Genomic DNA, 15,152 nt, shown 5'->3' with positions numbered 1-15,152 from the left:
TTGTAGCCACTGCAGTGTCCCACTGGAGGCTGTTTCTGACAGTACTTCACAGTAATACAATACAGGTCACCACCCCCTTGTGCTATTTTGAAAGCATTCACAGCATGGAACATCAGAGGCAATATTGTTTGATGTTGTTTAAGGTGAATACAAACAATGTTAAAAATGTGTGATGTCAAAACTTGCCGTGTCAGTAAATGTCTGATAGAACATCTGGACAGCTCCAGCAGAGACACACAAAGCAGTGCGCCTGTGAGTGGATTGTACCTGCTGTTGCTGCAGCCGAAGGTCTGCCAACTCCTTCTGGTCTTGACCGTGCAGCCGTTTCAGCTCCTCGCAGTTCTGCTTTAGGTGGTTGTGCTCGCGGACAAGTTGGGCATTATCCCTCCTGAGTGTTTCCATCTCCTCCTTCAGCTGTGCCTGGTCGCCCAAGACACGGCTATGCAGCATACTTGGAAGGAGAACGCACACCACGAGAAGATTCAACAGAGTCGCAAATATACACAAAAAGGCTAAATTAAAAAACAGACTTAAAACCACGAAAGAGAATTCTGTAGATAATATAAGTCCATGGAAAGCTACAAAATGAAGGAATACAGTCTCAGAGGTAATTTTATTTATGGACCTCTAAAGATTTATGGCCAAGATATTTACGACTTTGAATTTATGACCAAAGTCCAATGTTGTGCTTTTTGTGCAAAGCTTAAAAATCCTCATAATCATACCATGCTTCAATTATGAATGTTAGCATAACCAATACAACCCTTTCATAACTGAGCTTCAAGCATGGAATCAACTTCTGCAAAATGGATTCAAAGCATCCACGTCTTTATGCTATCTACTTAATTTCATAACTTATCTTTGAAAATATGCTAACTGCCCAAACCCTCAAAGGGTTTATACATCTGTCTGCTCAAGAAATTCTGCTTCCGCTTACAACATGTTAGGCAGAATGATTCGATCAAATAAATGCCCTCATTTCCAAGCTTTTAAAACCATGCAGGTTTTTTTGGGAGAGCCAGTTCCCTTTAAATTTGAAAGCTGGCTGTAGCTCCAAGGGATGTTCTTTCAATTAGGTTAATGGCAAAAACCATGCCAGTATTTGTTGCAATAGCAGCAAAACGATGCAATAAAACTGGATTATTTCTACGCTGCAAAGCAGCAGGTGGTAGGTGACAGAATGTTCAGCCTACTTAATTTTTTTTCCCCAGTAATGAATCGCCTCACACAATTACCCTTGCTTTTATCTGCGCTACATGATATGGGTTAACATAGAGAACCAGGAGTCCACCACTAATAACAACAGAAAAACAGCTAAATGACGGTTAAAGAACAAATACTTACTGGTAAAAGTCGGCCTCCTTTACAGCCTCCTCACACCGCTTCAGTGTTTTGGTATGCTGGTTCTGGAGAGACTGCAGATCTGCCATGGCCCTCATGCACTGACTTTTCAGACGCTCATAGTCATGACTGGCTTTGGAATTTGGCCTCAAGGAGAAAAGCAGCAAGAAGTCAAGATTCTACATAGCCTTGTTTGATAGTATGCCCAAACACAGCTCAGACCGGAGGATATGAGAGCTGACCTTCCCCTTGTATGAGAAAATTCCTAAGATTGGAATTAGATGTCTGACTAAATATAAACCTTGTTGAAGTAAATGAATAAATATAATCAAGCAGTGTTTCTATCATACGTTTTAGCAGATGGAAATGTATCGGGACAAATCCAGATGACCCAGGGATCACAGTGACTTTAAAATCCAGAACAAAGAAAAATAAATAAGCAGTTATGACATCAGCTCAGCACACAGAGCAGAATTTGTACCTGCAGTCATCGAAGGTGGTCCCCGGAGATGCCAACGCCAGGCGCTTACGCAGCTCATCTCGCTCCCTGGTCACCTGGCGGAGCTGCAATAGGATGGTGTCCAGGTTGTCACCCGTATGCCGGTTGTCGTTGATGGCTGGGGGAGGGGAGGATGCTTCACCGTTAACGGGCGAACCTGCAACGATGAGCACATTACCGGAGGCTTGCACTGTTCATCACGGTTTGGATAAAAACTCTGCTCGGAATTAATAGAGGGATAATCAAATTTCTACTTTAAAACCACCTAAAGCTTTCTGATGTTCAGAGACCGCACACAACTTTCACACGCGGTTGCAAAAGTCCTGCAGTCCAGCAGTGAGGCAAACACCTGCTTGCTTTGAAAATTCAACTGCATAATATGCAGGACAATTAGCCGCAAAGTTGCTGTGAATCGCACAAGAATACACCGCCTGAATTCACCACCAGGGAACAGAAAAGAAAGCCAGACAAGCCTGTGCTGATGTACAGTATCTCTGAGTCTCCAGATATTTTTAGATGGAAAAAAATCCAGTATGTCATTAATAAATACATTAAAATACTGATCTTATTTGTGTTTTCCAGGAAATTTTCTTGATACCTTGTTTTATTTTGTATCTGTTATAATAAAATTCAGTAGACCAATAAACAGACTTAAGAGGATTTGTCACTTAAGCAACAAGTTTATCCTCTATTATTGTGAGTCACTGACTGTTCCACGTACTTGGATTAAGTTTAAAAAAAAAAAAAAAAAAAAAAACATATCATTATCGAGTCCCATTTAGGGTTGTTTTCTTCAAAAGAACACCCACGGCAGGAAATCTGGGGATTATGTGAATCTTTGACTCAACATTTGGACCTCTTCGAGGTTTATGTAACACAGCTGAGTCATTTGGACCTTTGTCAAAACTAGGGAAAGGCAAACATGGCAAACTTCCTTAAAGAATGAGGGAGACATTGGCAGAGTGGTATTGTCCACAGTGTGAGGATTAAAGGAGGAAGAACCAAAACTGTGACTTCCTGAGCTCTGCCAGTCAGTGGAAACATCCGAAAGCAGTAATGCTCACTCGATTATGTGACGTTACTGTGTTTGGAGGAGGACCACTCTTACCTAGTGTGACAGGCTTTAAAATTCATCTTTGTTGATTATACGTACCAACACTACTGAGGGAACTGCTGCTTTCTGAGTCAGATGGCATGGTGGAGAGGACGCTGTATGTAGAACCTGCCAACAGGCAAAAAAAATAAAAAGAAGAGATACATTCAGAGATACAGCACTGATGGATTGGTGAATCACTTATATCCAAGTCTGAATTAAGAGCCAATAGAATGGGGAGAGAAAATAATTCAGCAGTCAGCTCCATGCTTCCTACACAGTCATGTGATAAATTTTGGAGAACGTTTATACTTGGAATAATAACTTCAACACTCCTTCTTAGTGGCTCTCCATCATCACTCCAGACCGCTGCTGTCATCAAACCTCCCTTCCCTCCATGTGCAATCTGCCTTGCTTTGATGTATAGTCCCTGTATGTTTCTGCTATACCGGCAGAATGTCACGGCTGAAATGGGATTTTCTCTTTTTATGTCACGCGCATAGCGAGAGGGGGAGAAAGAGAAAATGATTCTCCATTTGAAAAGCCGTACACACCGTTAAGCTGGAGGATATATCATACAGGCTACCACAATCCATAGGAGAGACTGCGCAGATCCCCATTATACTGCAGGGTCCCTGCTCCAAAGGGCAACAAACACAGCTGACACACAAAGAGTATTTTTCCTAAGACATATCCTTGCCTTTTTTTCCCTCGATCATCAGCACATTTTCCAAAAGGAGAAATTGGGTTTAATTAATTTCTTCTTGAATTTTACCACCAAAAAACAACCCAAAGCTGATCTGTTAACAGCTGCAAGGAAGACTACGGGACTTTGCCGTGAAGAAGAGTCCTCTTATTCTCGCTAGTATTCTCAGAGAAATACCTTATCAAGATCCAAAATACACATACGGCTAAAATGAGCTGCAGACGCATCACTTAGCGATGGGAACTTATCTGCAGAAAGCAATTTCTGAACGAATAAAAGAAAAAAAAATCTTAGCGGTCTAATTTTTACACATACATATTTCAGGGCTGCTCATTATCAGTCCGCCTCGCTTGATATTTCTATGCTACTTTGACACTTTGAGGTTTTAGATGCTAAACCCACAAAAAAAAAAAAAAAACTCAAACATATTCTATTTCTATACAGGAGACAAAACACCGAAGCCTTACATCTGTCACGACCCCTCCGCTCCACTAGTTGTCCCTGTTCTCTTTATTGCTTCTTCCCTTCTGCAGAGAGTAAGGCGGAGTTTTCGTCAGACTGATTGAGCCACACCTTTGGCTTGTGCTTCAAAAGCTCCTCTCTTGCCAGTTTCGATCCCTCCTGACTTGCAGAGCGGCTGCTGTTTTGTTGCTTTGTTATCGCTTACACATTCACACACTCAGGCATGCATACACGACTGAATTCTACGTTTCTTTAGTTTAGATTATTTTGTTAAATAAAAGTTGTTTTGAAATTTGGAAGCTTTCGTCTGTCTCCCATTTTTGTTACAGCCTTAGAGCCGGGCTGTGACACATCGTAGATGCTGGAAATAGGAAGATGTCGGGCATTTTTACTAAATATTTGAATACAAATATAAAACAAATGTATTTTCCATTTAAAATCGTGTAATTTTCATCCGTCTAACACTGCATCTCTGAATCAGTTCCATATCCTGTGCCGACCGTCCTGATCGGGATGTAGACGACTATTATGTAAACCATTTCTAAATGGCTGAACTGTGTTGTTGATTCTGTTTAAATATTAATCTAATATAAGTGGTGCCTTTGACTGCCATCTTCTTTGCAGAAAGTCTGATAAACTGCCTCAACTAAGTTATTGGTCTCTCCCATTTTATTTAGCTTAGGATCAAAATGTCCCCACAGTGGTGCTGTGGTGTTTGCCTTTTCAATTAAATCCATTACATAAATGTCAATAGGCACTTGACCAAATGCAGTCGGTTGAAAATTAGAAGTGTAAGCACCGGGGGGGGGGGAGTGAGTGCCACGAAACTGTAGCCGAAGAAGCAGTTTTAAACCAGATGGAAATAGTGATGAAAACATAACGTGTCGGTTTGGTTCACCGAGCTGGTTTTCATACATGTCAATAGAGATAACTAACAATTACAAAAAATGGTCACGGTCAGTTCAGATAATTGTAATTTTGTCAGAATTGGCTTGGTGTCTATTGTAATCCAATAATCAGACCTATGTGCGTTGATAAAAATTGAAAATTTCCTTCCCTAAAACAGCACAGTGAGGGACAGACAGGACTCATGTTATGCGATAAAGTAACATTAAACAGGTCATAATGAAGCCATCGAATGGTGACCTGCATTGTCTGCGGTGAGAAAGCAGTAGAATGACGCCAGCATCGCCAGGCCTCCATTTCTGTCCTTGCCTCCCCACTGAGTGTAGCTACAGATCTGGATCCAGCACTCATGTGTGACAAGGCCAAGCCTAATTAACTATGAGCTCTGTACGACTGAGCCACTCTATCTTCGGCCCAGCGGACGGAGCAGAGGAGAGACGGGGAGAAGGCACGGACCATAGGAGGACAGATGAAAGGATACAGCCTAACAAAGTCACATAGGAGATAAGGAGGGTGCGTGTATGAGAGACGAAGAGGGAGGGAGGCAAGGGGAGAGATTGTGAAAGAGGGAGAGGAGCAGAGCGGAAAGGCTTTTAATCTGTTCTGACATTCCCTGTCTGATGCTCAACACTTCTGCTCTGCGAAGTGCTCGGAGCAAACCCCTTTGATTTCATATTGTTCCAGCAGACACGATGAAAACCACTGTGGGGCTGCACAGCATTAATTCTGTACAAACAGTACATCTATGTAAAAAAAAAAAAAGCCTGTACTTGTTTCTATTCAAAAGCAGCAACTGACTTCTTGAACCTAGCATGTGACTGACAAGGTTTCATAGTAAAAAACACAAGCCTTTAGAGGTATTATGCCAGCTCGGTTGTAGGATAAATCTTTTTTAAAATACCCTACAGACAAAGTCAGTAAAGCTCCAATACAAAAAAAAAAAAAAAAAAAAAAGAATATAGATGTTGCTTTTTGGGGCAGCAAACCTGTGGTACAGTGGTGAGGGGCCCTGAGCTGATGGGTCCCTGGTTAAACTCTGTGTGAGTACGACAGCTGCGTGCATGATCTCTGTGCTCTGGCTCCCCATGTGCCTGAGAATCCAAAACACTCAGTTAAATTAAAATCCCAGTAATCTCCATTATTGAGGGCATTCACCAATCAGTTAAAACTCCCACAACCGAGGCAGTGCTGGCACAATCCTCTATATCTCAATCTGATTTGGCATCAAGGACAAATGCAACACAATTTCCATATTTAGACGAGTGTCATGGGCTGATTATTTGGTCCAGTACGCACAGCACTGACTGCAGTATGGGCAGTGACGAGTCAGCGGCAACAGGCTTCTTTTTTTTTTTTTCTTTGGACAATCGAAGCCAATTAGCACCAGCCACAGTGTGTGAAGTTGATCATTTGTAAACGTGTTCACTCCTTCAATAAAATTAACATTCATTAGAACAGTATAGATCAGATGCTCTACAGTAGAAGAATCCACCAAGCTTAGCTCAAAAAGGCAGACAATAAGACGGGATCTGAGAAATTCTATTGCACGTTTGGGGTAAATTCTAACAGATACACGACATAACTCATCAGGAGCCATTAGATATTGTAGTATGGAACAAGAAATGGTAGCCGAATCCCATCGAGAGATACACTCTCGCGTTAAAAAAAAAAAAAAAAAAAAAAAAAAACATATTCCAGTGGAGTACCTGAGGCAATGGTAATGAAGGCCTGTTGGTGTGATCTAAATAGGTCGGGGGAGTGTTTACTGCACCAATGAGGTTCCACTCCCCCCCACCGCTCCTCTGCCTGCTTCCCTTCACAGTCGAGCCATGTGCTAAGCTACCAACAGTTGATTCAGACAACCAGATTATGTTCTCCAGCACTTAAAGCAAAATGACACATGTTGGAGAAATTGGATGACAGGAATAGCGAATCTGTAACGTGGCGAAAAAGAACAGTCACATTGTTGTCAGAGTTGGGAGCAAGTAGGAGAGTTTCATCATAATAAGATAATAAGATCCACCATTGGATGAGACTAAATTATTCATCAATTCCAGGCAATTCTCAGACAATTATAGTTCCAAAAACATTAGAGAGTGCATGATAGTCACTGTGATGGGATCTCCACTGCTGCTTCGAGCTCACTTCAAACCCGCTGAGGGATGTGTCAACATTAAGCCAGAGAGCAGAACGAATCTTTTACCCCGACATACCTATAAATCCAGGAAATCCAGGCTGTGCCTCTACATACTGTATCAATGATGTAGTTTAAATTAGAAACGTTTCAGTCCCACAGTCTCAGTGCGGATTCTTATTGCTCCACTCACTTGTACTCTTTTATCCCTCTTTTTCAATCTATAATCTGCGTGTGTCACTCTCATTCTGTAAATGTGTATGATTAATCTTGTGTGTGCAAAAACAACAAGAAGCTTTAAATATACACCAGATTCATAGGTCATCACTGTCAAAAGGATTACAACAAGCATTTTCCTTTTCATTTAGCTCTATAAAAGATTACATTTTTTTAAATAACAATAGTAATCTAGAAAGCATGTTTGAAATGAATCGTTATGTCCGAAACTCAATCGAGGTCATCATCATTGCCGTTTCTTGTCCTCGTGATCGTTGGTATAGGAAAAATAAATGCACTGCCTTCAATTTATTTGCTAAAGGTTTCAATTATGGCTGCTGAACCTGCAACTTTGCCAAGAAGCACAACGTGCATGTCCATATCTGTCCCTAGACTCCAGCACTTACAGTAAGCTGAGTAGTGGGCCCAACTTCTGGGGTGGCAGTGACACCACAGACCCAGATTCTGGGCCACGAGCCAGTGAAAGCCTTACTGCAGGCATAAAGGATTGAAAATCGGACTTCAGGACTCTGCACTAAGCATAAACATGAAGACATCTAACATGATGACTCCATGAGCCAAGATTACTCCACCGCACGCACATCGCCTGACTCACAGCTCTGTGTTCACGTCGGCTTGGTCAAACCCACCTTCCTCACTCAAAGGCCCGAGTCTGGCCTGTGGCATGTCTCAAAATAAGTGTTTTAGTGTTGACTGGAAAGCAAAGCGGCCTCCCACAGATGGAACCTTAAAGCAATCTAGATCTGAGGGAGCAATCTGGGGCATGAAATGAAAATTCAGCCCAGCAGACCTGTCAGGACAACTAAGCAGCAACCATAGTCCAAAAAAGCCCCCCCGGTGCTGTCCAACCCAACCCATTATCTCTCTGCAAAGAGGCCTTGCTCAGCATAAATGAGGCATAATTTCCTTTTGAACAGCTTGCCTGTGCCAAGGGTTGGGTCAGAAACAAAAAGGTGAAAGATGTCTGCAACATGTCCTCCAAACGCTCCGTTACATACTGCAGCAAACACAAGCCAAAAAGCCCGCCAGGGCAGAAAAAGTCAAACCCACTGCTGTAATTTAAGCAATCTTTGTGACATTCAACTCAAGTTTAATTACAGAGGAGCACATGTTAATTCAGAAACCATTTTCATAGCGTGTTGAGATAATCCTGTGATTAAACAGCACTGCAATTTTGAAGGTCACAGAGAGAGAAAGGAATCTAGTGTAAAGAAAAAGATCATATAATCATTACACCAAGATAATACTACAGATTACATAAATGTACTTTGTCTACATGTTCAGTAATTAGAGCGACAAAAGCCAACTAAAAAAAAAAAAAAAAAAACAGCTTTTAAAAGTGGACTAACTCAATCTGAATAAAGCTTGTCGTTTCTGTTCTTTTTTTCTTAACTCAGCAGCCAAGCAAACACACAGCAGCCATCAGTGCTCCATCAGAAGCCACCAAAAACCAGGCGAGCTGACGGAAAGAGGCTGGCCTATCCAGCCTATTACAGTATGGAAGTTAAAGAAAAGAAAATATCAAATGAATGACACCCCAAGCACAAAACCATTTGAACAAAAGCCTTCAAAACAACAGGGGAAAAAAAAAAAAAAAAAAAAAAACTACCACGAATACTCCAACACCTTTTTGTCTGTTTGGGAAAGGTGACTTCCACACTTCCAGGTGACTGCTTATTGAAATTGAGAGTCAAACTGCGAGAAATTCAACTCGAAACACGGCCACTCCTAACTTCTCTGAAGGTAAATGTTTGGACACACTTTGGATTATATGGTATTACGGGGAAGAAGGAGCTGGAAGTGACTCACTTAATACGCATGAGATAAAAGAGAGTATCTGGAACAGAGAGAAACGAGTATGATACAGCTGGACACAACATGTGAGGATTAGAACTGTGCACATCAGACAGACTACAGCTAACCTCTGATCTAAGTCCGTAGAAGGAAAAAAAAAGTGCATATCCGTACTGTTGCCGGATAAACATTTACTTGATTTAGTCACAATGCCTGTAATTCGATCTGATTCCAATTTCTTTTCCAAAAGTAGAATTTTGGTATTCACGTGTAAAATTTGCACTGCCGATGGAGGTTCTGTCTGCATCGATGTTTTCTCAAATATTCCTGACACCCGCACAGCACAGCCCTGTAACTCAGAGGAAAACCGTATGCCGTGGAAAACACTCAAAGTCTAATTGTAGTTTCTCTGCAGATCCCTGCAGTGGGGTTGAAGGGTTGTGCTCCAACTCATGTCACTGACGGTAACAGAAACCTGTCATAATTGTAGGTTTGATAGGGGGAAAAATAAATCTAATAAAATCTGCTCTCTGTCGAACCTTGGCAAGACACACGAGGAGCTAGAAAAATAAAGTCAATGGAATAAAACAGCTTTACTTTGATAACCAGAGAGATGAATAGAAATGGAATAAAATTCTGGAAACAAATAATACGACGACAAAAACAAGCGAGTCTGGTGGTGGCGCGGATGATCACAGAAGCTGTGCGTTTCCATGACTTCATAGTGCCGGTAAACATTTTGATGCTGGCATTTCCTCTACCTTGTAGGGTAATTAAGAAGTGGGGGAACATGTGTAAAATGGTAATGAAGTCCTGTTTCACAGAACAGCCTCCTGGCTGGGATTCTCACTTTCAGCATAGGCCGGCCTACCGCCACATTTTAATACTGAAAAATGAGAGAGAGAAATAAAAACATATAGTTCACGCCAACAACACTCTCTGACGACAATTAAACAGCAATAACGGTTCTAACGACCCAGTGGAAACAGTGAGGCAAACATTGTTAAGGGCAGATGGACTGATGGCTTATTCTGGATGTCGGCAACACCACAAGGAGGGAGCGAAGCCATGGTGAGACAAAGAGCGGACGAAAGCCGAGTGACTTGGTAAGTGACGGCGTGCGTCACCGAATGACAGACACTGACGGAGAGTGACGAAGAAAGCGAAGCCAGGTCTAGCTCATGGGAAATATTTAAGAGCCTTGCCTGTGGCAGAGAGCGCAGGGTCATAACTCAACTCTGTACATCCACTGTGGTTTATGGAGTGGGACAGAAACCTCGTTGACACAGAGGAGAGCACCCCCTCCAACAACAAAAAACACTGGCCAGTGTCCTAGGCTGCTGTACACAGAGCAAGCTGCTGACTGGGCACTTTGGGCCTGCTCAACTTCTCAACAAAAGGCCTGTTGTCTCCCTCTCTCTTGCTCCCTCTTTCTATCACCCTCCTCTGTCTCCCTGGCGTGTCCCTTTATTTAAGTGTGTGGAGAAATGAAACCACTCAGTGGGGGAAATAAATATAATGAGTTAAAGTAAAGAGAAGGGTAGTCAAAGGGAATAGATGGCAAGTCGGAGGAGAAAAAAAAAAAAAAAAAAAGGACAATAAAGCACAAGAACAAGCCACCGATACAATGAGAAAACAAAGGCAAACAGAAAGGTGAAGAAGACGATCGTGGACGATGCAGACTGTCAGGGAGAATTGTGTTTCCCTCCTCTCGGAGTGTGTTTAAATCACTGTCATGGACCCCTGGATCTAAAAAGAGTGAGGGGGAGGGGTGTTGCAGGTACATCTCTACTATTCTATTCTTTAGGTGAAATATTGCCCACATAGAGCAAGGACATGGGCACACAAGCTAGGGCATGAAATAAGCTTGACTGCCTTTGCTTGGATATATAAAAATCAAATTAATTCCGTTTGAGAAGACAGAAATGCAGTTCACTGGAAAGTAAAGCTGAGCCAAAACTTCAGCGACTTCCGATATTGAAGTAAATCTCTAATATGCCGTTTCATCCAAGTTAGTCATTCACTTACAAAGGGTGAGCCACAGATCCAGGGCATGCAGAGCCAAAAACAAAAAGGGGAAAAAAGTGAATAGTTTATTCGTATGCCCTCTGCAGAAAGTACGGTGCAGTTTGCATGCAAAAACTAATCATTTACAAAGCCGACGCTTGAAACAATTGATTATTAATGTGTGCATCTGTGTACTTCTGCCTTTGGGGTGAGAATGTGTCTGTAGAGTGTGGACGATTTCATTTGTGCTCATCTTTGGAGGCTCAGCTGGCATAGGAAGCACATCAGAGAACAAGAGCAGGCAGGCAGCATGAAAGACGACAAGCCGAGAGCAGGTTGCTATCAGCAAGACTCATCACACTCTTCACACACCCTGTGCTGTTCACAGATCTGCGATACTCCAAGGATTTCATCCCTGTGAGCTCCTTCTACCAGCTCCTGCGCCTGAAGGTACACCGTGAGCGGCGTTCAGTCTCCTATAATTGTGGTTAAAACATGGAACCTGCGTCACCTCAATTATTTGATTTAAAAAAAAAAAAAAAAAGAGAGAGAGAATGAAGAGCACATTAAAGAAAAACCACAAGACTTTCCTCTAAACAGATGGAGCCAAAAAACATGGCAGCTGATACAGAAGACTGCGGAGGCACGATAAAGTGCGTCTCATAGAGAAAGTGCACATGTAAGAGAGAAGAGCAGGGCCTAATCCTCTGTTGAATAACCACAGCCTGACAAGCAAGACTCACTTCTTGTGCTTGTGCTGTCCAAATACAGGGCAGGTCAAACCTGAGGCCCAGCGCTACAGCATGAAAAAGTGTGCATGAGAAAAGGCCCAAATCCACATTGCCAAGTCAGGCCAAAGTCAAGGCACCAACACAAGGGACAATTTTGCAGGTAAAGCAGTTCAGGATAAGTGTTCTTCTGCAGCAGCAACGCTCGATACAAGGGAATAATAAAGCTTAAGGAAGGCATTAGTGGTCCTTTCAGCAAAGCAGCAAGAAACCAACTCAGCATTACCTGCAAAGGTCTGCTTGCCGGTAGTACAACTGAGACATAATTGGAAGCAGTAAACATCAGGCTTCAGTTTGAAGCAAAGCTTCAGCCATGTCGTGACCTGCAACAAAGCCTGCAAAGTTGTTTTACACGTAGAAATACTGTACGCCAAAGAGGAGCATTACTCTGAATCTCTGCCCGACTTTTGGATCTCAAGGCTCATCCTGCATTCAGGCCCCCGGGGGGGCATGATGCCGGCTATGTGTAAGCCACTCAATGGCTTCAGTCATTCAGACTCAGCAAAACGGGCAAAACGAGACAAGGCTTTTACACTTGGTTGCCCTTTGTCTCTCTGCAACAGCAACCAAAACCGCTGAAGTGGCGGCAGTTATGTGAGGACAGACGGCAAATCAAGTGACTACAGTGGCTAGACAGATTAAAAGCATGGCATTAACTCAGCACTGAAGAAACATCTGCCCATACAGCCACAGATAGGATAACAGCGTAGGTTGGATTGATCTACACCATGCCTCAGGCTTGTGTGCATGTAGACTGCACGCACACACCCATGTACAGGTTGATATGGACCAACATGTCAGTAGTGCAACCGTTGTCATGGAAACAACTCCTAATGTACCCACCATACCGTGCCACTAGTGACAGATGAGGATTGGTGGAAGGATTAAAGTGAATTGCTCTGCATTTAAACTGTGCATTAATGACACACCACGTTGTGCAGACGGATGTGTTTTCTGTGCATCGTAGTGACTGCGAGAAACCACAGTGGCCGTGAATGAATGACAAAATCTTGGCTGAATTGAGCACAAAATGTGCATAAAATCACCAATGAAATCTGCAGATTACAGTGAATATGTCATTTCAATGCAAGTGCATTCAAATGAACTAAGCATAGCACTCACTAAGGTCTAGCAACTCTGCTGCAAGCCTTTGCAACCTTTACATGCAACCTTAATGGTATTTTATGTAGTTTTTGGATATTGCTGAAACAAGCTCCTAGCCTTACTGTTATGTAGCTATACACACAAATACACACACACGTCTTCTTGCAGCAGACCACCCAGATTGCACAGACTGCAAAGGCTATGCAGTGGCTGGACCACTCATTTTTGGATTCAACCAAAAGCCTTATTCCAAGCAGTTGATGTCTAAGCTCTTACCGGTGGAGTGGTCCACAGGTCCTCCGCCGCTGTTGCCGAAAAGGGCAGCATACAGGTCAGGGTATGCCTTCTCCAGGGCCACACACAGGTCGAGGAAATGGTCGCTCTCCTTGTTCATCAGCATCTTCAAAAGGTGGTCGACTTTCTCGGCGCTGGACGAACAGTTCTGGTCCAGTTCAAACCTGTCGAGTTGACTCAAGGTACCAGAAACGATCAGCAGCTCGATCACTCGGTCCGCGTCTGTTATGGACTCCAATAAGTTCTGGTGGCACTGGTCTAGCAACTCTTTGTGCTTTGGCTCCATTGCTATCCGCTGTAGTTCCGTAGCTTCCCAGCTAACCCAGACGGCCAAGTGGATGGAAGATCCTTCCCGATCAAAAGTACCAAGCGATTATTGAACTGAACTTATCGCGGCTTGCAGAAGTTCGCCGGAGCCACCACGGCATTAGGTTGCACGGGAGATTAATTTTTATAGCATATTGAAAAAGGCACAAGGAGCCATATTTGTTGCCCAAGGCTGTTGACTGCACTAAATAGCGATACATTTTTCCATCTTACTAATGTGGAGCGATTCACGTCGTTTTTCGCTTCCCTTTCGAGCCCGCTTTAGATGAACACATTTTCTCTCCTTCGGTATCACTTCGTGCGCCCTTCGCCGACTCAAGTGCTGGGAAAACTCACGTAACTCCGCCGCTGAACCTCAGTTACACTGTATCCTCCGCCATGTCTGAGCAACTCAGCAGCTGCTGCTCGCTGTCAATCAACGTTCCGTTCAATGACCATATAAGGTAAAGTAGGGTGGCGTCTTACCGAAAACCACGCCCATTTCTTCAATGGGCGTACACATCACTCCGTAGTACGTGGAAAATCCCAGGTGGGAAAAAAAATGAGAATGGGGAGGATAGCCATGAAAATTTCGAGCTTGTATTAAAATTCTGACGTAAAGGAAAATGTGTTTAAACAATGACGCTAAGCCTTCGAGTAAAAAAAAAACATCTGCATTAGCTAAATGTTAAATCCATTTTTTTTAAACTCTACAACAGCACATGTAGGCTGTTTGACTGGTTGCCCCATTCTTTATTGATACTGATTTGTTTTCTATGTATAAAATATTTAAAAGAGCTTATGCAACGCTTTTGCCAGATTAAACTGTTGCAGTAAATGACATTGGGTCCACTGTCCCAAACTACAAATGCTAAATGCTACCGAGAGAGCAGTATCAGAAGAATGGTACAGAGCAATGTACTGCTCATATAGCACCTATAGAATGTAGTACATTATAGTACATTCAGAATGTATTCGATATTGTTGATTTTGCTTATCCTAATACCTGAAATATCTCCAATCGACTTATTTTGTTGCCGACAAATGGTCTCCTTCACCAGATGCTTCTATATGTAAATTCAGTATTTGCATTACCTGAAACTGTTTAATCAATGAAGACATGACAAAGAAATAGCTCACTATTCTCCATGAAACAGCTTCTCTGTCAAATGTTTAATCACGTCTGATCCCCTGAAAAAGAGGGCTCAGCTTGTTAAAGGGCTGCAATTCCTGAACACTCATTCAATCTGAAATTAAATCTTTGATTCTCACCTTTAAGTCTAGTTCATAATAAAATTGTACCTTGTATGTATATTTTGGTAAGCAGCCAAAATAATAAATAAAAAATTCCACTCTCCAAACATAACTGTATGAAATGCTGGCCTGGAATAGTTGATGAAACTGTGTAATTTATCATAATCTCTTGATCTAACAGTGGTACATAAAGTCTTATCCACCGTGAGAGCTGCACTGCAACCAAT

General features: G+C 42.5%; 1 protein-coding gene across 4 annotated transcripts in view; it reads right to left on the bottom strand.

The window, feature by feature from the left end:
* dlg5a (discs, large homolog 5a (Drosophila)) overlaps positions 1 to 14,095 on the bottom strand; it is a 37,438-nt gene extending 23,343 nt beyond the window's left edge. For 2 of the 4 annotated variants that reach the window (XM_075478368.1, XM_075478370.1), the window contains exons 1-5: positions 13,348 to 14,095; positions 2,994 to 3,062; positions 1,823 to 1,997; positions 1,345 to 1,488; positions 268 to 451 (exon numbers count right to left, since the gene is read on the bottom strand). In XM_075478368.1, the coding sequence (XP_075334483.1) occupies positions 268 to 451; positions 1,345 to 1,488; positions 1,823 to 1,997; positions 2,994 to 3,062; positions 13,348 to 13,651 (876 nt within the window). In that variant the 5' untranslated portion in view covers positions 13,652 to 14,095. The remainder of the gene's footprint in view (positions 1 to 267; positions 452 to 1,344; positions 1,489 to 1,822; positions 1,998 to 2,993; positions 3,063 to 13,347) is intronic. The other 2 variants (XM_075478369.1, XM_075478371.1) reach the window with 2 other exon arrangements.
* Between the last annotated feature and the right edge of the window lie 1,057 nt (positions 14,096 to 15,152).

The sequence above is a fragment of the Odontesthes bonariensis genome, chromosome 2, assembly GCF_027942865.1.
Source record: "Odontesthes bonariensis isolate fOdoBon6 chromosome 2, fOdoBon6.hap1, whole genome shotgun sequence".
NCBI lineage: Eukaryota > Metazoa > Chordata > Actinopteri > Atheriniformes > Atherinopsidae > Odontesthes > Odontesthes bonariensis.
Note: the sequence above shows the minus strand (reverse complement) of the source record. Positions and strands in the feature narration are given on the sequence as shown.